The sequence below is a fragment of the Tympanuchus pallidicinctus genome, unplaced genomic scaffold (genome assembly GCF_026119805.1).
Source record: "Tympanuchus pallidicinctus isolate F22 unplaced genomic scaffold, pur_lepc_1.0 scaffold16, whole genome shotgun sequence".
Classification (NCBI taxonomy): Eukaryota; Metazoa; Chordata; class Aves; order Galliformes; family Phasianidae; genus Tympanuchus; species Tympanuchus pallidicinctus.
Window position 1 is genome coordinate 13,338,857 of NW_026294679.1, and position 26,321 is coordinate 13,365,177.

Sequence of the window (26,321 nt, forward strand, 5' to 3'; positions counted from 1 at the left end):
TCGCTCCGCAAGCACGCACACACCGGCAGCTCCATAAAACTCCTTTATGTTACACGGCGGGAACGCACCGCGCACCGTCGCCGCCGGGAAGTCAAGCAGCTGAGGCCCGCGGGTCACTTGGGCACGCGCCGCAGCTCGCTCATGAGCCACAGCGCCGCGCTGAGCAGCGCCAGGGAGCCCGACTGGTGCGTGGCGGCCAGCGGCGTGGGGACGTAGAGCAGCAGCGTGCTGATTCCCAGGCACACCTGCGGGAAGGGAGGAAGGTCAGCACGGCTGTGGCTGCACGCTGCCCAAAGCGTGAGGTGAGCAAGCCCGAGGACAGGCCTCCAGCCTTCGTGTGGGGCTGTAGCGCTCCGGCTCCCAGCTCCAGCCTCAGGGAGTGCAGATCATGCACTGCTTCCACATCAAGGCAGCCTCCCAGCTCTTGTCTTGTGGATGTGCTGTGAAGGACTAGGAAAAAAAACTGAACAGGAAAAAAAAATAAAATATAAAAGGACAGTACCTGCACCCAAGCCACTGTCAGTAAGGATGTCACTGCCATCCTGGTCCTGTGAGGGAGGGAGATCTTCCGTGAGAAGAAGTACAGTGCTGTGACGGCTGTGACTGAGGCAACTCCCTAAAAACGGAAGAGATAGGACAGAGAAACAACCACCTTTCGTGAGAAGTTGAAAGGAAATCGGCCAGATATCTTTGACTGCACCTTCCATGCAATAAAACATTGCTCACTGAACTTACTTAACTTTAGAAACATGTTAATGGCCACCATCACATGCTGCAGATTCCATGCCCCAACCAGTTAACAGCCCTAAAAATATAAGCTATGTTCCATTTTCTGAATGAATGCCTTGCTTTCCCAGTAGCTTTTCCTTATTTATTCTGTTTGATAGGAATTATTTCTGCCTCCATCCCACCTGTCACCTTCGCAGTGAAAGGTGGAAGCTGTCAGCTGGAATCCCGATCTCGTTTTCGCTACCCAGCTATAGCTTACCATCATCATCTCATTGCACAGATCACCTCACAAGTCCCCTACCAAAACTCTTTATCTTTCCATTTTATCTTATCAAGCTATGGCTTGGTCCAAAGCAATGTCAGCAGAGCTGTTTAATATCCAAATTGCTCTAACTAGCTGAGATTTCTTTCACAGGGCACTACTGGTGTAAAGGAACTTAAGTTCTAGAGGAAATGTCACTGTTGAGTGGTGTCTGCTTTCAAGTTTTATTTCAGGCAACATCCTCAGACATTTCCATTGCAAAGGCTACCCTGATTTGTAGCATGTGGAAAATGAGACACAAAGAAATGACGTCTGTAACTCGGACAGGAGGAAGACATCCTTAAGGAAAAAAACCACATTAAAAAAAAAAAAAAAAAAGAAATGAGTGCTAACCTTCCTCTTTCTTGAGAAACAAATTGGTAACAAAGCTCTCAGGACCTTGGACACTCTGTACATCACTCATGCTGACAGAACCATAGCCTGAAGATGACAGTTTGGATGTAGGAGGCAACCAGGAGGAAGCTTAGACATAGCAGGAAGACAGCACTTACCAAGATCCTGTGATCAAACTGTACAGTTGTAGGATTCTCAAAGATATTTCTCAGGGTTGGGGAGAAGGCGAGAAGATCATCTGGGATCCAGCGTTCCCCCATTTTGGGGAAGGAATTGTACACAAGGCCAGCATCCAGCCCTGCCACAAAGGCACCTGCAATTCCAGAGCAGAGAACAAGACTAATGAACTGGGTACAGGTGGCACCCCAGGCTGCACAGCTCTTATGTCCGACCTGACTCAAGAACTCAGCTCGATCCCAAATTTCTTTTGCATTATGTACAGAGATCTTACAACAGTATGCATACTGCTCAGCACATCTCCACCGGCTCAAGAGGCCAGTAAGAGAAGGTCTTAAATAAGCTAACTGAAAGTTCACACAGAGAAAGTGATAGGGCTCCTCTCACTCCCCATCAGATCAGAAGAAAAGCAGTGTAGAGAGAGACAAGCCACAAGACAGGACAGCATTACCTGAAAGAGCTGTAAGAAAAATGAGAGCTGTTGTGCCATGAGCAAAGTGCCTCAGCCGAAGCAGCTGACGTGTCTCAGGCAACTGTAAAACAAAAAATGAACTGCAGTAAAAAATTCCAGTGCTGTTTACAACAGGTAAAAAAAGCTTTATTTACATATACAGGCTAATGGTTTGCCAAGTATTTCATGAACAATTGAGTCCAACACTGTGCAGAAACTGAAGTGGCCGCTGGGAACTTACTGTAAGAAATAATTGAACCTGGCAGGCAGGCTCCTGCCTGAATTTGCATGAACGCTTGAGACTAATCACTATTCAGTGGAACCACAAAGTCAAATCCAGCATCTCATAATTGTTGCAGAATACAACAGTTCAGAAGAAGCTAAATAAGAAGTTTCTATAAACTTCTAGTGGTGTTAAGATCACAGTCAGAAATAGGATAAAATGGAAGTAACCATTATCCTCCACACATTTCCTTTACCCCCAACCCTCTGTGTTTTACACTATGCTGTGCCTGGACTCCTGACACATCACTTTGTACCTGGTGTCGTGGAAGCAGCAAAGACAGCCCCGTCCACAGACTGGCAGAATAAAGAACCAGTGCAGAGCCAAGGTGTGCTGCGAGGCGGTACTGGCTGACCCGAGGAATATCATAGGAATCTGGCTTCTCTTCCAGTCCACTCTTTACCATGTACCATCCCAGTAGACCCTGACATGACAAGAAAAGGTAAGAGCCAGCTCCCCTATCCCATGCGTCAGTAAGAGGAGCCAAGGGCAGCCCTTCACATTTGCCTTAGCACAGACAGGGCAGCAACAATCTCTGATTTTAGCAAATCAGAGAAACGTTAAAGTCAAAACAATTTCTTTCTTCCATCTCCAATCTTCTTCTATCTATCAGCACTGTCACACCCCACCCAAACTTTCACACATTTGTCTCAACAATCAGGAGATACGGAACACACTGCAGCTATTCCCTGCAGCTGCACAGCTCTCACCTGGAAGCACACAAGCCCACAGAGCGCAAGCACACGGCCCTTCATGGGGCGGCTGAGCCAGCCCTTCCTCCAGAAGTAGGCAGCAGGAAGGATGTAGGCCAAGCCCACCACACGGCCCCACATACGGTGTGAGTACTCCATGTACCAAATGAACTTGAACTCTGTCAGAGTCATGTCATGATTCAGACTGTGAGGGGTGTAAAAACAAAGAGTGGTTTAAGGCAGTGCTACTGTCCTGCTTCATGCTTCCCATAGTGATGGATGAGGGACAGGAGGGGGACCGCCTGCAATCGCTACCAGATGCGCTGTGTGCTTCGCTCAGTGTTAGGGAATGTTTACATTTGCATGAGATGCTCATGCTGCCTGTTTGCAGGACCAGTACCCCCAGCCCACTGCCCCACCTCTGAGCGCTCACATTTTGAACTCTGGGAACTGTTGGTACTTCTGGAATTCCGCTTCCCACTCCTGCTGCGTCCCGGGGGGTTTCATTTCCTTCACCAAGTGCCAGTCCACCATGGATAGGCCGGATTCTGTCAGCCTGCGGGCAGACAGAAGCAGCACAGCTCACCCCACAGAACCGAGAGCCGCTGGGTACAGCAGACAACCCTTAAGCTAAGAGCTAGAAACGGGGAGCTTAGGGAGGACCGACGGACAAAACAATACAGCCGGGTCCCCGCTCTCACCTGGTTACGCCGCCCAGTACTACGGCACCCGCCACAGCGCCGCTGCAGGCGAGCAGCCATCGTCCGACAGCGGGCGGGACAGCGGGGGCCGGCTGCTGCGGGAGGCAGCGGCGCGGAGGCCGGCGGAGAGGAACGAGCGAGAGGCCGGGACGGAAGAACCGCCCGCCTCCACCGCACAGCACCCGCAGCATCCCGAGCGAGCCCGGAAGCGGCGGCCGCCTAGCGGAAGCGAGATGAGCGCTTCCGGCCACCTCCGGGCGTCACCATGACAATTCCGCGGCACGTGACCCAGAGCCAGCAGCGACCCCCGCTCGCTGCCAGCGCAGGTGAAGGCGCGTGAGACGGGGGCGGGGCCCCGGGCCGGGGCGGGGGCGGGGCTGCGGCGGAGGGAGGCGGGGCTCGGCCCGGACACGGCGCATCGGCCTCGCCCCCTCGCGGCCCGGGGCCGGTGACGAAGGGCGCGGGGCTCCGGGCCGCGAGGGGGCGAGGCCGGATGCCGAACGCGGGGGGCGGGGCCTGAGGCGGAAGCGGGCGGGGAAGCTCGGCGGGAGGCCGCGAGGCAGCCGGGGGCCGCCATGGGCCGAGCCGGGCCGATCGCGTCGTTCCTTCCTAGGCATGGACGATGGCTTCCTTATGGAGGTGTGCGTGGACTCAGTGGAGTCTGCCGTCAACGCGGAGCGTGGAGGTGAGGCCTGAGGCCCGGTCCGGTTGGCGGGAGCGGGGTGAGGGCCGAGGTCAGGTGTGACCGCCTCTCCGCAGGTGCCGGCCGGATCGAGCTGTGCGCGGGCCTGGTGGAGGGAGGAACCACCCCGAGCATGGGTGAGCCGCGCGGCCCCACGCCTCTCCGTTCTCGCTGCGTTCTTCTCGAGACGCGCCCCCTGGGGGTGCCGCCAGCCCTTCTGTAAGCCCGTCTCCTCCCCCCATCCCGTTTCTCCCCCCAGGGCTCCTGCAGGTGGTGAAGCAGTGCGTGAGGGTCCCTGTGTTCGTCATGATCCGGCCTCGCGGCGGAGATTTTCTTTACTCAGACCGAGAGGTGGAGGTGATGAAGGCTGACATTCGCCTGGCCAAACTGCACGGTGCGGATGGGCTGGTCTTCGGGGCCCTCACTGAGGATGGACGCATCGATACGGAGCTCTGCACAGCATTGCTGGGTGAGAGAATCCCTGCTTGTAAATGTTGCTCTAAGTGCCGCTTGATTTCTTTGCTGTCACCAGGGATGGTAGCTTTGTGCTGCGCTGTCTCACCGTAACTGTAGAATGCACAGCATTGGGTTCCATAGTCTGCAGGTCTTGTTTGCGTCCTTGCTCTTTCTATCCAGTGGAGCCCTGCAATCAGTATTTCCATTAGTTAGTTTGCATTAGTTAGATAGTATAGGATAGTTACGTTTCTTCTTGTAGAAGGTAAACTGGCTTGCGAACTGCCAGTGTTGAGCACTACTGGTGAAGTTTGCATTGGGCTGATCTAGTACAAAAATTGTAGGTAGTGAAGGAAATCTCATGTGCTTTTCTGGTTCTGACACAAAGGACTCTCTGTAGCAATCCAGGCTGATCATGTCTTCTTATTACAGCTGTTTGCCGGCCCTTGCCAGTCACGTTTCATCGAGGTGAGTCACAGAGTTTGGTGGCCCTGGCAGGGACCAGCTTCTGCCCCACTGACAGAGATTGGGAGCTTGGGGAGTAGTTGGGCTTATTCTGGTAGCTTTTCTGTGGAGGGCAAAAAGCTGTGTGTACTGTGCTAGAGCTGTAGCTGTGCTGTTTGCCCACGAGAGCTTAGCTTCAGGGGCGTCTAAGCTTGGTGGCAATGTTACTGCCTTGCATGGAGTAAAAATGTCCAAAGAGCTGAATGCTGCAGCCCTGCCGTTACTGTGAGGGTGATGTTATAGCTGGGAGCTGTGGCTGAGAGAAGGGACTATGCTGTCTCTCTCCTGGGCTGGAATGGGGACTTGAGCTTGAGCAGTGAGTTATTTCTAAACTGTTCCATTGGTCTCTCAGCCTTCGACATGGTGCATGACCCTCAGTTGGCACTGGAGACTCTGATTTCTTTGGGGTTTGAGCGGGTATTGACCAGTGGCTGCGACAGCTCAGCACTGGAAGGATTATCCTTGATTAAGAAACTTGCAGAACAGGTAAGTGCTCCCTATATGCCTCTGGGTTACTGTGGCCACTTCTTGGGCACGTTCTTTGTGATAACCCTCATTTCTGTGGGGAAGCTGCTGTCCACAAGTGCTTGCACCCCACCTCTGGGTTGTCCTTGATCTGACTTCCCAAGTCCCTTTGGGCTAGATCCCTGGAGTGACAATGCAAGAATCATAAGCCACTGTGAATTTCTAGGCTGCGATACATAAGTTTTCTTTGTTCCCCATAGTGGCATGTGAGGACTTAGTGCTGTGCCAGTATCGTTAACAAGTTATTTTTCTTTCAGGCAAAGGGCAGAATTGTCGTAGTGCCAGGTAAAGTTTTTACTTGTCATCAATAACATCTGTACATCTATAACAGGTCTAGTTGCCTCTGGCTCCTCTTGCCCTGGGGTGCACTGTCTGATTGGTTTTTCTGAGCCGCATCCCTTGGAGGGAGGTGTTCCTGCCATGTTCTGAGTAAAGGCTGCAGAACGCTGCAGCTGCTGCTCACTGGAGGATTTGGGGGGCAGTTGTAGATCTGCGGGAGGACGTGAATCAAGTCTTCTCCCATCTCTTCAAGTGCCAGTCTCTCGTCCCAAGGGCTCTTTCCCCTTCTGTGTAGGTGGTGCTGGTCCCTTAGGGGATAGATCTTGGGGATAATGTTGGCTATGTGATAGTCCTTTCTATGCTGGATGTGACATAAACAAGGATTCTTCCCACCAGGGGGTGGCATCACAGAGCGCAACCTGCAAAGGATTCTGGAAGGCTCTTCTGCTTCTGAGTTTCACTGCTCTGCTCGCTCAGCACGGGACTCGGGGATGAAGTTCAGGTCACTGATTATTTCTTACTGTTTCTTAGCAAAATTGTACTGGGGGAAATCAGGATTAATACAAATGTAGGTGTGTGGAACAGGTGTAAATTTCAAACAGCTTTCTGTGTGTTAACTGTACTCGTGGTTGGGATTGTGTTACTTGGCTCTGTGTTCTGCAGTCTGTGAATCCAGTGGTGCTCATTGTCTGGACACGAGCTCCATGCACAACCAGCTCCTTGGGCCATTTCCTATGCTACTGTTGCCCTAGGTCTTCTGAGTGCACTCGGGTGACACTTGGAGGGTGTGTTCTGATTTAGTTACCTTTGACCTGCAGCACTGATGAATGTGGGTTTTGGAAGGCCCGTGGGATGTGCCTCTCTGAACAGTGATAAAGACCACAGGTCTGCACTGGGTTTCTGTAGATGCTGTTTTTTTCTGTCTTCTGTACTGTTCTTTGTTCTGCTTCTGCCTCATCTTTGGTCTGAGTGGTACCAGCAGGCATTCTGACTGCTGCTGACACTGTGGGGGAAATGGTGGGTTTTCATTAATGTCTTCTACCCTTCTGCGTCACCTGCAGAAAGTAACCAGTCATTTTCTATACAGAAATCCCAATGTTGCCATGGGAGCGTCGTTCTCTGCCCCTGAATACTCCATTAAGGTGGCGGATGTGGCTAAAGTGAGGACACTGAATGCCATTGCAAAGAACATTCTGTAGTGGAAAGCACTGTGCTGGAACAAGAGCACCGAGACTCCGGAGTTCTTCCTGCCACGTGGACAGATGTGTACTGCTTCCGTCCTCAGGCTGCGGAGGATGCAAATTAGGTGACAAAGCCTGATGTTTCTTCCCTTGGTTTCCCCTGAGTGACCAGTCCCTGGCCTGGAAACTGATGTTGGCCATTTTAAGTAAAAGGACTCATTCTTGGATGTGATGGCAACAAGCTGCTCAGCTCTTTGTATTTAGAGAGGAAGGGAGCTGAGCAAGTATGGGAGAATGAATTGTGTAGCACTGCATGTGATCATCAAATAAACGCTGCAGCTGCTTCCCTCTTACTCTGTTTTTACTGTGGTTTTTTTTTGTTGTTTTGAATTTATTTTGCAGATGGCACTGTGTGCTCCATTTTGCATGGTTTGGTACAGCGTGCTTTGGCATCACTTCTAGATACTGCAAATGGGAAAGTCCACATTAGCTCATCTGTGTAATATGAGGCAATATGTACAGGAGATAGAAACATTTCCTGAGAACAAAGTAATAGCAAAAAAGCACTCAGTTAAGAACATAACTCAAACCCTAGTTGTGTCTCAGGAGGGCCAAGTGTGAGAGCAGCAGAAAAGAGGTAAGAGTCAGATGAGGGGACGCTGAATTAATCATCCTCATGCTGCACCAAAAGAGAAAACGATTACATCCAAAATGCCAGGAAGGGAAACAGCCATAGCTGGAGTACAAGGTCTGCTCGTGTCAGCCAGTAGGACAGCTGAGGATTAGAAACCCAGCATCTCTCAGGTAAAGAGAAGCACATCAAAGCTGTTGATACGTAGAGGTGATGAGCCTATGTGGCAAAAAGCTTCTACTACCTGACTGATGGGGTGAGCTAGCTATGAGCCAACCTGGGCTACAGATGAGAGAGGGTAGGGTATATGGTGAGATTCCTTGGGAAGCCGAGGTATTTTTTCTCAGGGAGTTTCCAGGTCCTTTTCCTAACACATCTTCACGAGCATCTCCTTATTCTTCAGACTGTGTGTGAGGGAGAAAGTGCCTATGGGTTTATTGCTGACTAGTCGGAATCAAAACTTAGGCTTCTTTTGGTTTTACCTTAACAGAACCAGATAGTTGAAAACCTATAGCTAAAGACTATAACTTTAGAGCTTCATGTAGGACAGTGTATCCCCTTTTTCACATGGATCCATCAGAAGTATCAGTGTCTCTCAAAACACATATTGGGAACACAGATAGCAATTCTCAATGTATAAGCTGGGAAAATAGCTGAGAAGCCTGGGGTCAGTGCTGGCTGATGGACACTCAGTAGGAAGGATTCAAACTTGGTAGAAGTGATTTCACTTAAGGTTAATTGAGTTTAAGAGTTTGTGGCTTATATTGTAAGGTTTCTTGAGTCATGTTGATACCTGTAACTCAATTAATGTATCATGCTGACGCAGCCTTCTGCTGTCGTGTATGTGGTTCGGTTCTTTTGTGTCAAGCTTTGTTTGTTTTAAAAAGGCTTCTGAACTCAAAGGGCATTGCACGATAAGAAAGCAAAGAAATAAACTTCTCAGAGATTATGAGTTCTGGATCAATTTGTACATTGTCTTGCAGAAGTCTTTGTCCTGGAGACTAAGTCCCCCCCTTTGGGGGCATGAAGAGCTCTTCGGTTAGCTTGGTCCCAGCAATACAATATCCATTTTCTGCATATTGTAATGGAAGAAGCTTTGTGGAAGGAGCTGAAGGATGCTAAGGTGTCTTTACAGGTTTTCAGGAGGATGAGCGTGTCGCAAGCCTGAGGGTAGAGAAAGAGTGGATATGCTTGTCTTAAACATTCTTAGCTAAGGAAAGCTGTTCAGCTCTGAACGAGAGACAAAAGACTGTGAGAGGATGGGCTCTATGATATGTGTTGGAAAGCAAGGCGAGCAAGGGGGTGGAGTATTTAATAGGAAGCTGTCACTGGGGCAAGTGGTCCATTCGTGAGCCTTATAAGCAAGGCCAGTGGGCAGAGTAGAACTTGGTAGAGACAAGGGCTTTAAGGATCGTGTTTATGAAGATAAATTGGAAAGACTGGATCTCAGCTACTGTACAAAAATAAGCTGGAAAAAAGAAAGGTAGGATTTAGGTGCAGCCTAGGTACAAAACGTATGAGGCTTTGTTCAGCTCAGAAGGCAGGGCTGTGGGGTAGAGGGATGGGAAAGACCATGGTGTGAACCACAAGGTGAAGACAGGAATGTGTTCATAGCACCCCACAGTTCGGAAATTATATCAGCACTTTGAACTGAGAAGAACCCGAGGGAGTGGCTGCTCCATTCTGTGATCTTCTATCTAATACAGATTGCTGCTCTCCTCAGCAGTGTATTGGTGCTGGCTGGAGGACATGGTACTGGGTACAGCTTTGTTTACCAAAAAAAGAAGAGGATTTAATCAGACAAGGCAATAATAATTAACCAGCAGGTTAGACATTGGACCTTCCTCTGCGATTGATGACAAGGGGCTTGTTTCTATGCAATTAGTCATTGTATCACCCTTGACTCTTGAGCCAAACACTGAACAATGAAACAGCAGAATTCTTCTGGTCTGTGCACCCTCCCCTTTTACCTAATGCTCCTTGAAATCCTGTGAGACAAAGCAAATTCTGTTTTAGGATAGACCCATCCGTTCCAGCCCCCACCTCCCAAAGTAGCAGGATGATGGTTTAGGGTCAGTCTTGCTCCAGGTGTGGCTTTCTGGTCACATGGGTACTGGGGAGTTGCTGGCGTGGTCCCAGCGGAGGAAAGATGTACTGCACCAACACAGGTTGTCTTTTGTGGGATCATACACCTATCTCAGTATACACTGATGAAGGCTGTGATTTTTAAGCAATGGCCATATGATGAAGGGAGTCTGTGACAGCAGTTTCCCTTCCATCTCTTCTCTGAGCCTCCATCTCCTCCCTTCTTTGGAACTCATGGTTTTCCAAGGCCCTTTTGGTCACTGGTTTGCTTTCAGAATTGCACAACCACACCAAGTTAACAATTAACTGTATGCCATTAGGATTTAATCCCGACAGCGGCCAAGGGTGTGTATGGACTTTTATTCCAAGCATCCACCCAGGACTCTCAGAACTGAACAGAGTGAGAGAAGGAGCTGCTGGCTCTGTCCACCCCAGCCATGTCAGCAGCCTTGGAGGAGTTCTGCGGGTCTGTCTTCTGGGTGAGTGGCTATGTTGGCCTGTTGGGGTAGGGTGCTTGGTGGGCAGTAAGTGAGGATGGTGGGCACTGAGTGAGTGGAAACAGGAGGGATAGGAGCTATCAGAGTGCTGGTGCTGTGAGTCAGGTGAGGGCTGAGCGATCCCGAGTGACTTCGGGGGACAGTCAGGTTGGGTGCTAGGAAAAGGTTCTTCACCTTCGCAGTGGGCACAGCTGCAGGCTGCCGGAGTTCAGGACATGTCAGGACAGTGCTCTCAGACATAAGGTCTGATTGTTGGGTGGCCCTTTGTGGAGCCGACGGTTGGGCTCAATGATTCTTATAGGTCCCTTCCAACTTCCAACAGGATATTCTATGATTCTATGGTTCTATGATCTGACTGTCTATTTTTGTCCCCAGAATGACTCCTTCCTCGCTCGCTCAGATGCTGACCTCCCGGTGTGCTTCCAGCAGACAGTGCTGGTCTGGATCCCTCTTGGCTTCCTCTGGGTTTTGGCTCCATGGCAGCTCCTTCCCTTGTGCAAATCTAAATCCAAGAAATCATCTCTGACCAAACTCTACATCATCAAACAGGTAGTGTGGGGCGGAGGGGCCACAGAAACCGGCAGGAGCAGCCTGGGTTGAGCAGTAGAGTGTAGAAAGCTTCTAAGCTGGAGCTGGGTGAAGAATGAACAGATGAGAAGTGTAGGAGAGAAGAAGCACTGTGATGGAAAAGCCAGAAGGAAGCCCATGATGATGCATAGCTGGGACAGAGGGCACCACATGGCTGGGACGCTCCAGGAGGGAGGTCTTAGGTGTGCAATGCAGCCTCTGATATTATGTGCTTGTGTGTTCCAAGGTTAAAATGATGGCAGTGCTCCCATGGAAGGGCACAAGAAAGCTCTTTGCACCAGGTTTGGGTTGGAAAGGGTGCGGTGATCTATAGGGCTTAGTGCTTTTATATCCAGTCGCATTGTTTCCCATTGGTTTCCAGTGCACAGGGTGCTGGGTCTCTCCTCACAACTGCCCTCCTCTCCTCACAGGTGCTGGCTACGTTGCTGTTGATGACAGCTGTGGCAGAGTTGGTCTTGACAGTTACAGAGGGCACAGGGCAGAACTCCCTGCCAGCTGTCTGGTACACCAACCCCAGCCTGTACATCGTTACCTGGGTAAGCGTCAGCGGGACAACGTGCTGAGTGTCACCAAAGAGATGGCGTGAGATGGCAGGCCTGAGCTGCAGAAAGCTTCCATAGCACAGGGATGGAGGCAGACTGCTTCTGCAGAAGAGCAGCCTGGGAGATGGGGATGGGGCAGCACTGAGGATCTGCGGGAATTCTGTGGGAAGGAAGAGTTGAGAAGTGCCGTAGAATTCTGAGGCAGAGGAGATCCGTGATTAGAGATTGGATTTGTGAATGAAGATATGTGAGATTGGTCTGGAAAACTGAGGGCATAGGAGCTGCGTGCGCAGGGGAACACGTGCACAGGAGTAGCAGATATTTTGTAGAAGTTATCGGCCAATCTAACAGGCTTAATAAAGCCATAAAACTTAGGAGCTGCACTTACAAGCAAACATAACAATTTGCTAATGGTTACTATTTTATCAGTTGAATTTATGTGCAAAGTTTAGGAGATAGTGTTAACCATGGGTCTCTGACCTGTGTAATATCAGGCTTGGAGTGATGTTCAGGAGCTAGAACATTGCTTTATGCCTGCTCTTTACAGCATGGCCAAGAACCTGGGGTGAGAACAGCTAAAGCATAATGCTGGGGTGCCTTCAGACCTTGTTTTTCCTATGAGCATTTTGATATGATGTCTCCCTGAAATAAACCTTTGCCCTGTGTGATGAACTCTGAAGCTTCTGTAGGACTCACAAAGACCACGTGTGCCAGTGCCTGGGTACATGTACCCCAAAGGCGTGTTTGAAGGGCAGAGCTTGTCCTACTGCCCTGCCTGAACCTCAATGATGGTTTTTCTTCCAGATCTTGGTGCTTCTGATCCACTATGCACGGAGCTTCTGTTTGCGCAGAGACTCGGTGGTACTGTTCTGCTTCTGGATCCTGTCACTGCTCTGTGGGATCCTGCCGTTCCAGTCCCTTGTCCGGAGAGCACTGCAGGTTGGGTTTGGCAAGGAGCTGTGTATTTCCCCACAGCATTGTTCAGTCCCCAAAGAAAGTAATAGGATCATAGAAGACCCTGAGGTATTACCCCATAAGGATCATCGAGTTCCTTATGGATCTCAGCCCTTGACAAGCTCTCAGTGGTATCACTGAGGTCCCAGCTGCCATATGGACCTTGGGAACTGGAAGAGGAATAGCCTTTTAAATTCACCCTCTCCCTTTGAGGAAGCATGAGAAAACCAGGACAAATTTCTCCCCTTATGGACATCTGGGAGGAGCGGGGGGGAGAAGGAAAGAGGGATGGTGAAGGGAAGCTGAGAGAGGACACAGAGTTCTGCAACTGCTCTGTTAGTTTGAATGCTGTTTCTGAGGGCCAGGTGGCCTTGAGACAAGACCCAGCAGTCACCCTGGGCTCTTTCCCACAGGACCCCATCTCGGATGTACCACGGTTTGTCCTCTTCTTCATCTCCTATGGGCTCCAGCTGCTGCTCTTTATTGTCTCAGGCTTCTCAGATATCTCCCCAGAAGCAAAGGAATTTGCAAAGAAGGTAAGAAGTGCATGCAGGGTGGGTGAGGGTGCTGGGAAGGCGTGAGCAAGGGGCACAAGGAGAGCTGGAGGCTGCAGGAGCTGGTCAGTTCTTGTCAATTTCATCTTAGCACCCGCAATGCCTCAGTACTCACTTCTCTTTCCTTTGCACTCTAGAACCCAGGGGTCACAGCCTCCATCCTGAGTTCCATCACCTTCGAGTGGTACAGCAGGTGAGCAGGACTATGGGTGGCAAAATGCAGGGAGACCTCAGGGCTGAGCTGCACAGGCTGCTATGAGCCATAGCATCACAGCATAGAATCACAGAATGGTTGGGTTGGAAGGAACCATAAAGTCCATCCAGTTCCAACTCCTTGCTGTGGGCTGGCTGCTACCCAATAGATCAGTGCCAAGGGCCCCATCCAAGAGCTGGCCAAGGAGAATCAGTGCAGTCTATGCAGCCTGAGCTTGGACACCCAAGCTGCTGTGCACTGGTCCCTGGTGCATTAGGCCCAGCCTGCAGGTAGCAGTGATCTGTCATGGCTCTGCCACGTGGCATGAAAGTTGCACGGGAACTTCAGCCACAATAGGCTGTGAACACAAATCGGGGCTTGAACTGCAGGAAGCTCGGTTTGTAGCTCTCCCTCTTTTAGGAACCAGACTCCGAAAGCTCTGCATTTGCAGTAAGGACCTTCCTATAGACTCAGTGTTGGAGACTTGCTAAGGAGAGATCTCTCTGCCCTACAGGATGGTTTACAAGGGCCATCGAAAGCCCTTGGAAATCGAAGATGTCTGGGAGTTGAAAGATGAAGACAGGATACAGGCCTTATATGCTACTTTTGAGAAGCACATGAAGACTGAATTGAGGAAGGCCCAAGCAGAATTGGAGAAACGGAAACGCAAGAAAAGACGCCGGGAACGTGACACAGAGCACATGAATGGGATGAGCAAGGCCCAGAGCCAGGACATCCTGGTGCTGGTAAATCCCTTCCCACGTGTGGCCTTGCATGAGATGCAGAGATCTAAGCCCAGCCTTGTTGAGTAGGGTCACCTCATCTCCTTACAGCCCCCAGTGCTGAGTTTTCCGACTCTGATTCTTCAGGGCCATGGACAAAGATGGGGAATCCTGTGGCAAGGTCTTTCCCATCCTCAGCAGATCCTTATTTTTTGAGATACCAAGAAATTCTCCATCCTTATGCCCTGCAGAAGAACAGGAACCATCCCTCAAGGCTGCAGTACAAGCAGCTTCCCTGTCTCTGTATTTCCCTGTCCCAGATATCTCCCAGGTCTGAGTGAAAATCACTCTGAATTGAGAGAGAATCACAGATTCATTCAGGTTGGAAGAGACTTCTAAGATCATTCAGTCTGGCCATCAACCCATCCCCACCCTGCCCACTAACCATGTCCCTTAGCGCCACTTCTCCACATTCCTTCAACACCTCTAGCAATCGTGACTCCAACACCTCTCTGGGCAGCCTGTGCCAGTGCATCACCACTCTTTCTGAGAATGAATTTTTCTATAATTTATCCATAATATGGATAGATAATATGACAGGAGTTAAAGCCTGGGCTTCATTCAGGACACCTAATCTGGGGGTAATGTAGCTGCCCTGGAAGCATCCTTTCAGGTGCCAAAAGCCATAGGACCTGCTCATTTATTTCTTCATTTTCTCCTCTAGGAGGAGAAGCAGCCAAAGAAGAAGAAAAAGAGAGGTAAAGGGAATTCCTCTCACAAGGATTACCCCAAGAAGTGGCTGATTAAAGTCCTCTTTAAGACCTTCTTGCAAAACCTTATGATGTCGGTGGCTTTCAAATTGGTACATGATATGCTTGTGTTTGTCAGCCCCCAGCTGCTGAAGTGAGTCACATCATCCCAGCCTTGCCCCCAGCCCCACCACCTCCCTGTGTGCTCAGCACCCAACTGCCTGTGTTGGTTTGGAGCACCCTGTTGGGTCTGTCTCTATGGGTGGGTTGCTCATGGCCTCTCTGCCCCTCAGGCTGCTGATCGCCTTTGTGTCAGATGCGGAGGCCTTTGCCTGGGAGGGGTACCTGTACAGCGTCCTGCTCTTCCTGACCGCGATACTCCAGTCCCTCTGCCTGCAGCAGTACTTCAACCTGTGCTTCCAGCTTGGCACAAATGTGCGTGCCAGCCTCATTGCTGCTATTTACAAGAAGGTAGGTATGGCTCTGTCACCATCCCCAGCTGGCTTTCTCCTAGCTGGGCTGGGAATTCCAGCATCTCTTCCCATCAGCCTGGGGCAAACAGCACAACTGATAGTTACCAGATCTGAGGAGCAGTTTCAGTGTACCCTGCTGGTTCCCAGTTCTGTTCCCATAAGGTTTGCATTGACCACAGTTTCTCTCTCCAGGCGCTCACCATGTCCAGTGCCACTCGCAAAGAGTCTACAGTGGGAGAGACTGTGAACCTGATGTCAGCTGATGCCCAAAGATTCATGGACATGGCCAACTTTGTTCACCAGCTCTGGTCATCACCCTTGCAAATTATCTTGTCCATTGTCTTCCTCTGGGGAGAGCTGGGCCCCTCTGTCCTGGCTGGCCTTGCAGTCATGGTGCTGCTCATCCCCATAAATGCATTCCTGGTCAACAAGTCCAAACACATACAGGTCAGTGGTGGGAGAAAGGTTTTCCCTGTTGTTGTTCTTCCTGCTCCCATAGCATTCCTTGTTATGCTGGCAGATCTTTCCCAGACTGGGTCTGATTTGGGCTGGGGTGGTCATCCAGACTCATAGGGTGTCTTCCCGGGTCTTGGAGCCTTCCCTTCTCTTCCCTAGGGCAGCCAAGGTGCATTTTCAAGAGTGAGCTCTGTCTGGTTGAGGTGTAGCCATGACCTCTGGCTCTTCTGTTTGTAGATAAAGAACATGAAGAACAAGGATGAGCGCATGAAAATAATGAGTGAAGTCCTCAGTGGAATCAAGGTGAGTAGTAGAGTGTGGACTCCCTGGAAGATGGGCATTCCAGTGAGGCCAGCACCAGCTCACTCTGGTTATTTCACAGATCTTGAAGCTTTTTGCCTGGGAGCCCTCATTTGAGAAGCGAATCAATGAGATTCGAGGATGTGAATTGAAGAACTTGCTGAAGTTCTCTTACCTGCAGTCAGTTTCTATCTTCGTGTTCTCATGTGCCCCCTTCCTGGTGAGTGCCAGCAGGCTGGGGAGAGCTGCGCTTTCCTGACAGCTGGGGTTGGGTTGGGACCAAGGGGATGGGAAAAATGGGGAGCCTTCAGCATGAAGTGAGGGGAAGCAAATGACCTGGGCTGCACACAACCACACTAATGGTGGCTTTCTCTGTCCTAGGTCTCCTTGGCCAGTTTTGCTGTGTACGTACTGGTGGATGAGAACAACGTCCTGGATGCACAGAAAGCCTTTACCTCCATCTCCCTTTTCAATGTGCTACGCTACCCCATGGCCATGCTGCCCTTGGTTCTCTCTTCCTTAGTGCAGGTCAGCCTTCAGGAGGACTGCCTGATACCTCTGTCTGAGCCAGCACATGGGGTTCAGATGTGTAATTGTTCTGGGCCTTGGGCACCCAAGTATCAGTGCACAGAGCTCTTTTGGCAGTAGGGTGGAATGGGACTTGCCTGTGTGACACAGGGTTAGGGCTCAGAGGTGGAGGATGATGCTTGAGTGTAGGCAGTGTATGGGGTGCTCTGCTTAGGGGGCTCTTGTAAGCACGCCCAGCTGTGCCTCATGCCATCCTCTTTCTGCCATGGCAGACCAATGTCTCAAAGGTGAGGCTGGAACGGTACCTGGGTGGAGAGGATCTGGACACCTCAGCTATTCACCATGACTCCATCCCAGGTAGGTAAAGCTCTGGCTTAGTCCCTGTGGGTTATTGGCTGGCCTCACCTTGTGCCAGCAAGCAGCAAGCAGATCACGATATGCTGGGGGCCATAGGACATTTCAGAAGTGGATCTGTGCAGGCAGGAGCTGAGCAGAGCCAGGTGAAGGACGCATGGAAGATTTTGGGGGTGGTGCAGACTGGTTGGTTTGGGATGCCCAATCCAATCACAAGGGATGAAGCTGGCTTGCACTTTCTCAGCCCTGAGGTGCATCTCTTTGCTGACAGGCAGTGCTGTGCGCTTCTCGGAGGCCACATTTACCTGGGAGCAGGATGGGAATGCTGCAATAAGAGAGTAAGTGCCGTGTGCCATATAGGGCCTGATGGGTCCCTCTCCCTCTAAGCTTTTAATTGGGCAAGGCAGTCGTCTCTTTACAGTGCCAGTCATGGTGAACCCCCAGCTGTGTTCTGCTCTGTGTGGGTCCTTCGCAAGAGACATGCTGCTCACTGGGCTCTCCTGTCTTGCAGTGTCAACCTGGACATCAAACCTGGGAGCTTGGTGGCTGTGGTCGGGGCTGTGGGCTCAGGGAAGTCTTCGCTGGTATCGGCCATGCTGGGGGAGATGGAGAATATCAAAGGACACATCAATATTCAGGTGAGAGTGGCTGGCTTGTGCCAGGGGCTGTGGGGCTCACAAATAGGCATGGGGCAGGCACTGGGTGACCATGCGACCCCTCAGGTGAGGGACCACGGTAGTTCTGAGAGGTGTGAGGTGGTCTTGTTTGGGCTGATGCTCTGGTGATTACCCTGTTCTTCTGTCTCTCTCCCAGGGCTCCCTGGCCTATGTCCCCCAGCAGGCCTGGATCCAGAATGCCACGCTGAAAGACAATATCCTTTTTGGATCAGAGCTGGACGAAGCTAGATATCAGAAGGTCATCAAGGCCTGTGCCCTCCTTCCAGACCTGGAGCTACTACCTGCAGGTGACCAGACAGAGATTGGAGAGAAGGTATCAGTCTTGGGCACTGCGCAATGGGGATAAACAAATATGTGGCGAACACACATGGCAGAGAGAAGGGCCGGCACCCTGTGGCAGCTTGGGGCTCATGGGGGTTCCTTTTCATTCAGGGCATTAACCTGAGTGGGGGCCAGAAGCAGCGAGTCAGCCTGGCCAGGGCTGTGTACAATGATGCTGACATCTACATCCTGGATGACCCCCTCTCTGCTGTGGATGCGCATGTTGGCAAGCACCTCTTCGAGCACGTGCTGGGACCTAAAGGGCTGCTGCAAAACAAGGTGAGCGCTTGTGCCCTCCTTCCTGAGACACGGCCAGGCAGAAATGTCTCTGGTACTGTGATGCCCATCCTCCTGGGATGCCCCTCCTCTGCTTGGGACAGAGAAGGGATCCTGTGGCTTTTGAGTAGGTAAGAGAGTCCTAGAGGGATGTGGAAGAGGGAAGGGTGCCCTGTGTACCCATGGCCAGGTGGTGATGAGCAGAGAGGTCCTCAAGCAGAGGTCAGCCCAAAGCTTGGGGTGCAAGAGGTGTTCTGATTCCACCACCCTCCAACAACAGTGCCACTTTATTGCAGACACGGATCTTGGTGACGCACAGTATCAGTTTCCTGCCCCAGGTTGATAACATCGTGGTGCTGGCGGCAGGAGCAGTGTCTGAACATGGTTCCTACAGCACCTTGCTTGCAAACAGGGGAGCCTTCGCCCAGTTCCTGAACTCATATGGTAGCCAGGAGGAGGGTGCTGCAGAGGAAACTACTGCAGGTACTGGGAATGCTACTGGGTATAGGGGATGTGTGTGTCTTGAGGTTCTGAAAGCTCCAAGATGCTATTCATTGGTCTGTCTTTCATTCCCATGTCTGTAGCTGTTGGTTTAGATGGGACTGAAGAGCAGGGGGATGAAGGTATGGAGCCTTTTGTGGAGGAGGGGCCTGATGATGTGGTGACCATGACACTGAAGCGAGAGGCCAGCATCCTTCGCAAAGAGTTCACCCGCAGGTGGGTACTCAGCCAGAGCTCTCTGTTCTCTCACCTGCTTCCTGCATTACTTTTTAGGAGATCAGGGGGCTTCACTGGGAGATTCCTGCACAGAAGGGGATGGGAACTTTCCTTGCTGCTTCTAACCCTAACTAATGCTGGGTCAGGAACATCTGATCTTGCTTTTACTTGCCTTGCTGTGACCCTGTGGTCTTTCACAGAGCTTGTTCAAAGCTGCCTGTGTAAGGACATTCATCCCAGAGAGGTCCAGCACTGGTGTCCCAGTGCTATGTGGGATGCAACCGCAGAGCAGGACCTCCAGAGCAGCACCCTGGTACTAACAGTGCCCATCACCTTCCCACAGCATCAGTACACGGAGCACCACTTCTGTGAAGAAGGTCCAGGAGGAGCTCGTCAAGAACATAAAGGGCCAGAAGCTGATTGAGAAGGAAGCTGTGGAAACTGGCAAGGTGAGGAAGAAGGAGAAGGAGGCAGAGGAGCACTCTGTACTGACCTTGACTCTTGCCAAGAGAAGCCAGTGCCAGCTTCCAGTGGCCCTATTGCAGCCAGAACACAGCACTGCATGGAGCTGGTGTCCAAGGTCCCCGACAGTGCAGTATGGTGGAGGGAGGACTGAGGGCAGCAAGTCTAACGTTGTGTTGGGTGTCACTGGCTGTGATTTGCTGGGCAGTGATAACGGGCTGAACTTCTCCACAGGTGAAGTTCTCCATGTACCAGCAGTACCTCCGTGCTGTTGGTTTCGGCTTTTCCTTCTTAGTTGCCATGGGCTTTGTGGGAAACTACGCTGCCTATGTGGGGACCAACCTGTGGCTCAGTGCCTGGACCGATGATGCTGAGCGCTACCAGAACGAGACCTACCCTGTGCAGCAGCGAGACCTGCGGATCGGGGTCTTTGGGGCACTGGGGATTTCACAGGGTGAGTGCAGGGACACAGGGTGCTGCTCACTCAGTGGTGTGATCCAGCAGGGATAAGGCTGGTGGGATGCAGTTACTGTGGCATGGCGAGGAGGTGGGATGCAGGATGTCACAGTGGGATACTGCACAACTTCATTGTTCCATGTGTCCCATGACTGCCTGGGGCCAGTGTCACACGTGATCTGGGGTTGACCGCTCTGTGCTCTCCTTGCAGCTCTCTTCCTGTTCTTTGCAACCATCCTGTCTTCTTATGGTGCCATGCGAGCCTCCCGGATTGTGCACGAGCAGCTTCTCAGTAACATCCTACGTGTTCCCATGAGCTTTTTTGACACGACTCCCACTGGCCGCATTGTGAACAGGTTTGCCAAGGTAGGAGAACAGCCCCTACGTGTGGAAGGTGTTCTGGCAGGTCTGGCGAGTGTTGAGTGGTGCCATGTTCTGTAGAGCAGAAGGGTATGATGAATGCATGGCTCACCATGAGGTTAAACCACATCTTGGGCTGTATATTTGAGAATGAGAGTGGCCAGCAAATTACAGGGGATTATATCTCATCTGCTCAGTGCAAGAGAGGCCACAGCTGGATGCTGAGTCCTGTTTTGGGGCCACCTGGCCAATAGGGATGTAGAAAAACTGAAGAGGGTTCAGAGTACATTACAGAGATAGGCAGGAGCCTAGAGCTGTCCTGAGACAACGAGAGGGCCAAACAATACAGTCAATGTAAATGACTTTGTAAAGTCTTATTATTGGAATCTTCTCCATTAATTAAGCTGTACCCAAGCTAGGATCTGTGGCCCTAAATGAGGCTGTGACATTTACATCAATATAGTTTGATCCAATATTTTCTCAAATTTTTTGTACTGTGTAGAAGTATGGGTGCATAGGAATCCTGTATGTGTGGAGCCTCTGGGTTTCTTCCTCTCTCTGGAGTCACTGACTGCTTCTCCCTGCTTCTTTTTACACCACAGGACATCTTCACAATAGATGAGACCATTCCCACGTCCTTCCGCACTTGGCTCAACTGTTTCATGGGTATCATTAGCACATTGCTCATGATCGCCTTGGCCACCCCATTCTTCCTTGTTGTTATTGTTCCCTTGGGCATCTTCTACTACTTTGTGCTGGTGAGTAGCTGGGGCTCGAGAGCAGCTCTTGCCCTGCCTGGAGCAGTGTCCCTGTCACTGCTGGGCTCTGTGTTGGTAACCGAGCTGTCCCCTCATTTCAGCGCTTCTACATCTCCACGTCGCGCCAGCTGCGGCGCCTGGACTCCGTCAGCAGGTCTCCCATCTACTCCCACTTTGGTGAGACAGTGTCAGGCCTTTCCGTCATCCGGTCCTATGGACATCAACAGCGGTTCCTGCAGCAAAATGAGAAGATAATGGACATCAACCAAAAAACTGTTCATTCCTGGATAGTCTCAAATAGGTGAGTTTGCTCCTTATGCCACAGCACTCTGCATCCAGCTCCTGGGAGATGTTCTGGAGATGCTCAAGTCCTCCTTCATAATCACAATCATAGAATCATTTGAGTTGGAAGGGACACTTAGAACTCATCTAGTCTAACTCCGCTGCAATGAACAGGGACACCTGCAGCTCAATCAGGACGTGCTCTGAGGGTCTCTGTAGGAATTGGGAAAGCTTCGGATAGGGCCACCGTCTGTGGAAGGAGGCTTCTTAGGGTGATTTTGAAAGCTCCAGTGAAGTATCCAGAGCCTAGGTGGAGCAAACTGTGCTGTCAAGGGTGGGTCCTGGGAAGATGCCAATGCTCCAGGCCACGTAGGAGTGTGATGGGGGCACTGCCTGGTGCTGGCATATGGTACTGAGTTCAACACTGGTGAGATGCTGGTCTCACTGGTTGGCCCTGTGCTGGGGCCGTGCTCTCCCATTACAGATGGCTGGCCATCCGTCTAGAGTTTGTTGGGAGCCTGGTGGTCTTCTTTTCTGCACTTCTGGCTGTAATTTCAAAAAACTCTTTGGAAGGCGGCATTGTGGGTCTCTCCGTCTCCTCTGCCCTCAACGTGAGTCAGTGAAAGTTTCTTCAGTTAAGTTCTTGGGCTGATGGCTCTGGGCTGGCTGCATGATGCTGCCCCGCATTCATCTGCAGTGCGTGGAGAGGGGATTAGCGGGAATGTCTGATAGAGAGAGTGATCACCCGGGGATTACAGCCAGGGGAACATGCATCCACATGTAACGGGGATGCTTGCTGCTGTGGGGAGGAGCGTGTTCTCGATAAACTCTCAACAAAAGGTGGTTGTTCCCTGGTCCCACTGAGCTCTGTGGCTCTGCTGTGCAGGTGACCCAGACACTGAACTGGCTGGTGCGGGTGACTTCGGAGCTGGAGACAAATATTGTGGCTGTAGAGCGGGTGCACGAGTACATGAAGGTCAAGAGAGAGGTGAGGAGAGCAGGTTGTGGGCCAACACCTGCTGCACAGCTTGGTGCAGCCCCCTAATCTTCCTGTGCCCTAGGCTCCATGGGTGACAGACAAGCGCCCACCCCACGGCTGGCCCAGCAGAGGCGAGATCCAGTTTGTGAATTACGAAGTTCGGTACCGACCTGAACTGGAACTGGTTCTTCATGGGATCACCTGCAATATTGGGAGTACTGAGAAGGTGAGGACCTCTTTGCCTGCACTGCACCCTTTCTTTGTGGCTTGGAGAAGGCCCACCAGGTGAAGATGAGAGTGCTCACTCAGTTATTTCCAGCCTGTTAGGTGATCTAAACATCTGCTTCACAGGTTGGAGTCGTGGGCCGGACGGGGGCTGGAAAATCCTCTCTCACCAACTGCCTCTTCCGTATTCTGGAGGCTGCTGGGGGAAAGATCATCATTGATGGATTGGACATAGCGACCATTGGCTTGCATGACCTGCGCCAGAACCTCACCATCATTCCTCAGGTGAGCCAATTCCAGCTTTTCTGCACCCCACATCTTCACAGCTCTGCCCTGGGCATGCCATGGCCCTTCGCACCTCCCTGGGTGCTGCAGGGATCCCACTCCAAGCACTCTTCATCATCATCACCTCCCTGCCCAGGGGCAGGCTGCAGGGCAAACATTCAGCCTTGCTGAATGGCCACAATAGGTGCAAACACTCTGTGCTGTCCCTGGCAGGACCCTGTGCTCTTCACTGGCACCCTGCGGATGAACCTGGACCCCTTTGACCAGTACACTGATGAGGAGGTGTGGAAGGCCCTCGAGCTAGCTCACCTGAAGGCATATGTGCAAGAAATTCCTGAGAGGCTGCAACACATCGTGAGCGAGGGAGGGGAAAACCTGAGGTGAGCAAAGGAACTGAAGCATGTCCTGCTCCCTGCCCTTCTCCAGGGTCTAGGAGGGAGCTGTGGTGGGGTGAGGGGCTGAGACAGGCACCCTCTGTTTACCTGGTAACTCACATCCCCTACCTCCTCCCAGTGTTGGGCAGAGACAGCTTTTGTGTCTGGCCCGGGCCCTTCTCCGCAAAGCCAAGATCCTCATCCTGGATGAAGCAACAGCAGCTGTGGATCTAGAAACTGATCACTTAATCCAGACAACAATCCGGAGCGCTTTTGCTGACTGCACTGTCCTGACCATTGCCCACCGCCTCCACACCATCATGGACAGCAACAGGTACCATAAGGCACAGGAATGGGGCTCAGGGCTACTGAGGTAGGGAGAGGGAGCCAGTAGCAGATGCAAGGATGCAGCCAGAGGTGCAAGAGTGGTTGCAATGTCCAGAACAGCAATTCACAGTTTGTGGGAGTGCAGAACAGAGGAGGGGAAAAATGGTCATGCATTAGTTATGCCTTTTGGGGGTGGTGGTAATGTTTTTAGGACCCTCTACAGCAGCAGGCCACAGAGGGATTCTTGACACCAAATACATTTCACCATCCAGCAGAGATGAGAACTGTATGTTCACTGAGAGGTGAACTGTCTAGTGTGGCTGTAGAAGCAACACGTGTGTTGGTGGGGCTGGTAGTGGTGCCAGTAGCACTATCAGCTTTGACTGTTGGAGCTCAACAGTGTTTTCATTGCCCACTGCCAGGGTGATGGTGATGCAAGCAGGGAAGATTGTGGAATTTGACAGTCCCGACAAGCTGCTTCAGAAGCAGAGCGTCTTTTCTGCAATGGCAAAGGACGCCGGCATCACAAACACAGAAACCACCATGCTGTAGGTGGAGCAGAACAGCATGCGGCTTGCGTGTGAGCAGCTCCCTCCTGCTGGGATTCACCAACCCAGCACCTGGATCTCCTTGCAGCTGGACTGCCCAAGACTTTGTCTCTGCAGCTGTGAAGTGAAGGGAAGAGAGTGACTTCTCTGGCTGGCAGGGGCAGAACATATGGACTTGAGCCATTACCCGCTGCTACACCCTGCCAGCTGTGCACATGAGGATCTCGAGCTACATAACTTATGCAGAAGAAAGTTATGTCAAGCAGGGAGACCATGTACACCCCAAGAGTCCAAGTTTTTGTACTTTGTTATGCCAGGGGAACCTAGCAGAGAGATGCTGCAGCACTACTGAATGAAATTTGCAGTATAATCCAAGTGAATGTTATAATTTATTTACCTCTTGTAACTGTTTCTACTCTTCCTACTCAAAGTCTGATTTTAAGGCATGCTAAATAAGACTCAGTTCAGCTTCAATCCTGGCTGGTGTTTGGAGGAAGGTGGTACGGAAGTTATGCACATAAATGTTGGGGGTATACAGATAGACCCATGCCTCTGCACCAGCCATGAACTCTGGGAACTCTGCAGCTGCCCTTGATTGCAATGCAAATGAACGAGACAAATGAAATAGCCTAAGGCTGTTGTACCCTTGTGCTGGGGCATGCCACATAAGCTCAGAAGTGTGGGCACATATGCATGATATACCAACATGCACACATGCCACACACATAGCACATACTGGTTATCATTGACAAACACTTGACCCTTTGTTTTTGGGCATCATGCCAAGAGCTGCAGCACTGATGGAGAATGTGTGCACGCTATGTACATGCGTGGACAGAGTAGAGCAAAACCCTTCCCAGTAGCTGGTGGCAGGAAGGATGCAAACCACCCACAACCCAGCTGTGCCATGCAACACAGCAGCCAGAGAGGGCAGTGCAATCTATCTTGGTCTAGAGGGAGGCATCCCTGCCTATAGCAGGGAGGTTGGAACTAGATGATGTTAAAGCTCCCTTCTAACCCAAACCATTCTTATGGTTCCATGATCTTCATGAGGACACCACCGAAACATAAAAGGCCCCACAGGGTCCACATGAAGACCTTTGTGAACTTTGCACTCAGCCTCCTCACATACCAAGCCAGGCACACACCAAGCATTCCCCATCTCTATCCCAACACTTGCACAGGTTCTTCCTATGTACAAGGGCAAATCTTTATTTATGGAGCAGCAGTACAGGGGACACAAACACTGCCCCAAAGAGAAAGGAGCTTCCTTCCTTCAGGTTATGGCAGCAGCACATAAGACACAGCACCCCTGCAAAGGGCACAGCATCCCTCTCAGAGCATAAGCACCATCTCCAGTGCCCTGCAGTATGCACAGATAAAGCACTCCTGGTCAGAGGCCACAAAAATGAGGCTGCAGGACAGCCAGTGCTTTGCCTTTTGTCTTGCTCCAGAGGAGCCAAGATGGGGTCCTGGACACTGGACACAGTATGAAGACATGGCAAGATGGTGTCTAGAACCTACAGCTGGTCCAGGAGGAAAGTGCCTAATGGCTGCTGCTAGCAGCAGAGCTTATAGGCACCCCAGCTCAGCTCCAGGAGACCAAAGCACATGGACACAGTACCCTGTGCGTGTAGCTGGAGGCTGGACTCACTGTGGAGCTGAACTACTCACAGCGATCCTCAGAGCAGCTTCTTCTGGCCAGAACAGATATCCCCAGTCTGGGGTCCTGCACAAACAAGACAGGACCTGCTGCTGCTAAGGCACAGACAACATGTTCACAAGGCTCTAGGCTGCTTTTAACACTGTTTGGCTAAGGATGGCCTCAGCAACAGTCTTCCACAATGTAAATCCACAGTAGCTCGTCAGCACTGGTCTAGCCATTCCCCCTTGGATCACAGCCCCACTCTGCTCCTGGCTGGAGGATAAAACAGCTCAGGGTGACAGCAGCTGGCCCCTGCCCTTAAGCAAAGTGCCTGCTCAGCCAGCCCACCTTCCTTCTTTCCTCATACACAGCCTTATCCCCTAGGGGCAAGCAGTGGAGGCAATGGGCCCCCCCGGCAGTCCTGATAGGCACAAGGTGGGGCCTCCTGCCCCCCCCAGCCTCACGTGTATTCTGTCTTCCGGATGTAGCTGGAGGGCACATAGCCCTGCTTGCCGTGTGCCTCCGCCAGCCACCACTCCTGATTGCCCGTGATGTCTTCAAACTGCAGGATCCTGAGTCTCTGGTTAGCTGACACACTCAGCTCATTTGTGTTTCGGCCTTTGAAGGTGTAGAGAGCATAGTAGACCTGCTGGGCAAAGGGAGGTGTCAGTCAGACAGGCACTCAGCATGT

The 26,321-nt window shown here is 51.4% G+C and overlaps 4 protein-coding genes across 11 annotated transcripts in view; 2 read left to right on the forward strand and 2 right to left on the reverse strand.

Moving 5' to 3' along the window:
- Window positions 1–30: 30 nt before the first annotated feature.
- Window positions 31–3,961, reverse strand: LOC128078035 (cytochrome c oxidase assembly protein COX15 homolog). Its single transcript, XM_052677841.1, has 8 exons — window positions 3,689–3,961; window positions 3,421–3,543; window positions 3,006–3,192; window positions 2,552–2,719; window positions 2,013–2,094; window positions 1,543–1,697; window positions 503–616; window positions 31–245 (listed from the first exon to the last, which is right to left on the reverse strand). The coding sequence occupies exons 1-8, from the start codon at window positions 3,877–3,879 to the stop codon at window positions 114–116; spliced, it is 1,152 nt and encodes a 383-aa protein (XP_052533801.1). The 5' UTR covers window positions 3,880–3,961; the 3' UTR covers window positions 31–113.
- CUTC (cutC copper transporter) lies at window positions 3,941–7,665 on the forward strand. 3 transcript variants are annotated; one of them, XM_052677845.1, is made up of 9 exons: window positions 3,941–4,014; window positions 4,302–4,373; window positions 4,448–4,507; window positions 4,630–4,839; window positions 5,256–5,291; window positions 5,680–5,813; window positions 6,110–6,137; window positions 6,528–6,633; window positions 7,219–7,665. In XM_052677845.1, exons 1-9 carry the CDS (start codon window positions 3,954–3,956, stop codon window positions 7,328–7,330), a joined length of 819 nt encoding a protein of 272 aa, XP_052533805.1. In that variant the 5' UTR covers window positions 3,941–3,953; the 3' UTR covers window positions 7,331–7,665. The 3 variants fall into 3 exon arrangements, with proteins under 3 accessions (XP_052533805.1, XP_052533803.1, XP_052533806.1); XM_052677843.1 differs by having other exon boundaries at window positions 3,948–4,020; XM_052677846.1 differs by lacking the exon at window positions 6,110–6,137 and having other exon boundaries at window positions 3,948–4,020; window positions 7,219–7,338.
- Window positions 7,666–10,376: 2,711 nt separating this feature from the next.
- ABCC2 (ATP binding cassette subfamily C member 2) lies at window positions 10,377–24,360 on the forward strand. Of its 2 annotated transcripts, none has more exons than XM_052677820.1 (32): window positions 10,377–10,507; window positions 10,901–11,074; window positions 11,524–11,649; window positions 12,460–12,594; window positions 13,023–13,145; window positions 13,301–13,356; window positions 13,871–14,102; window positions 14,803–14,981; window positions 15,121–15,298; window positions 15,493–15,747; window positions 15,994–16,059; window positions 16,139–16,276; window positions 16,438–16,584; window positions 16,857–16,945; window positions 17,214–17,276; window positions 17,450–17,576; window positions 17,752–17,928; window positions 18,048–18,215; window positions 18,509–18,695; window positions 18,797–18,929; window positions 19,273–19,378; window positions 19,626–19,845; window positions 20,059–20,213; window positions 20,810–20,965; window positions 21,067–21,266; window positions 21,732–21,858; window positions 22,134–22,235; window positions 22,309–22,452; window positions 22,578–22,736; window positions 22,950–23,116; window positions 23,250–23,444; window positions 23,860–24,360. In XM_052677820.1, the coding sequence occupies exons 1-32, from the start codon at window positions 10,466–10,468 to the stop codon at window positions 23,987–23,989; spliced, it is 4,656 nt and encodes a 1,551-aa protein (XP_052533780.1). In that variant the 5' UTR covers window positions 10,377–10,465; the 3' UTR covers window positions 23,990–24,360. The 2 variants fall into 2 exon arrangements, with proteins under 2 accessions (XP_052533780.1, XP_052533779.1); XM_052677819.1 differs by having other exon boundaries at window positions 16,857–16,941; window positions 17,210–17,276.
- Window positions 24,361–25,170: 810 nt separating this feature from the next.
- The window catches only part of DNMBP (dynamin binding protein), a 29,164-nt gene continuing 28,013 nt past the window's right edge, over window positions 25,171–26,321 (reverse strand). For 3 of the 5 annotated variants that reach the window (XM_052677816.1, XM_052677813.1, XM_052677815.1), the window contains one exon: window positions 25,171–26,279. In XM_052677816.1, coding sequence (XP_052533776.1) covers window positions 26,091–26,279 — 189 coding nt within the window. In that variant the 3' untranslated portion in view covers window positions 25,171–26,090. The remainder of the gene's footprint in view (window positions 26,280–26,321) is intronic. The other 2 variants (XM_052677818.1, XM_052677814.1) reach the window with 1 other exon arrangement.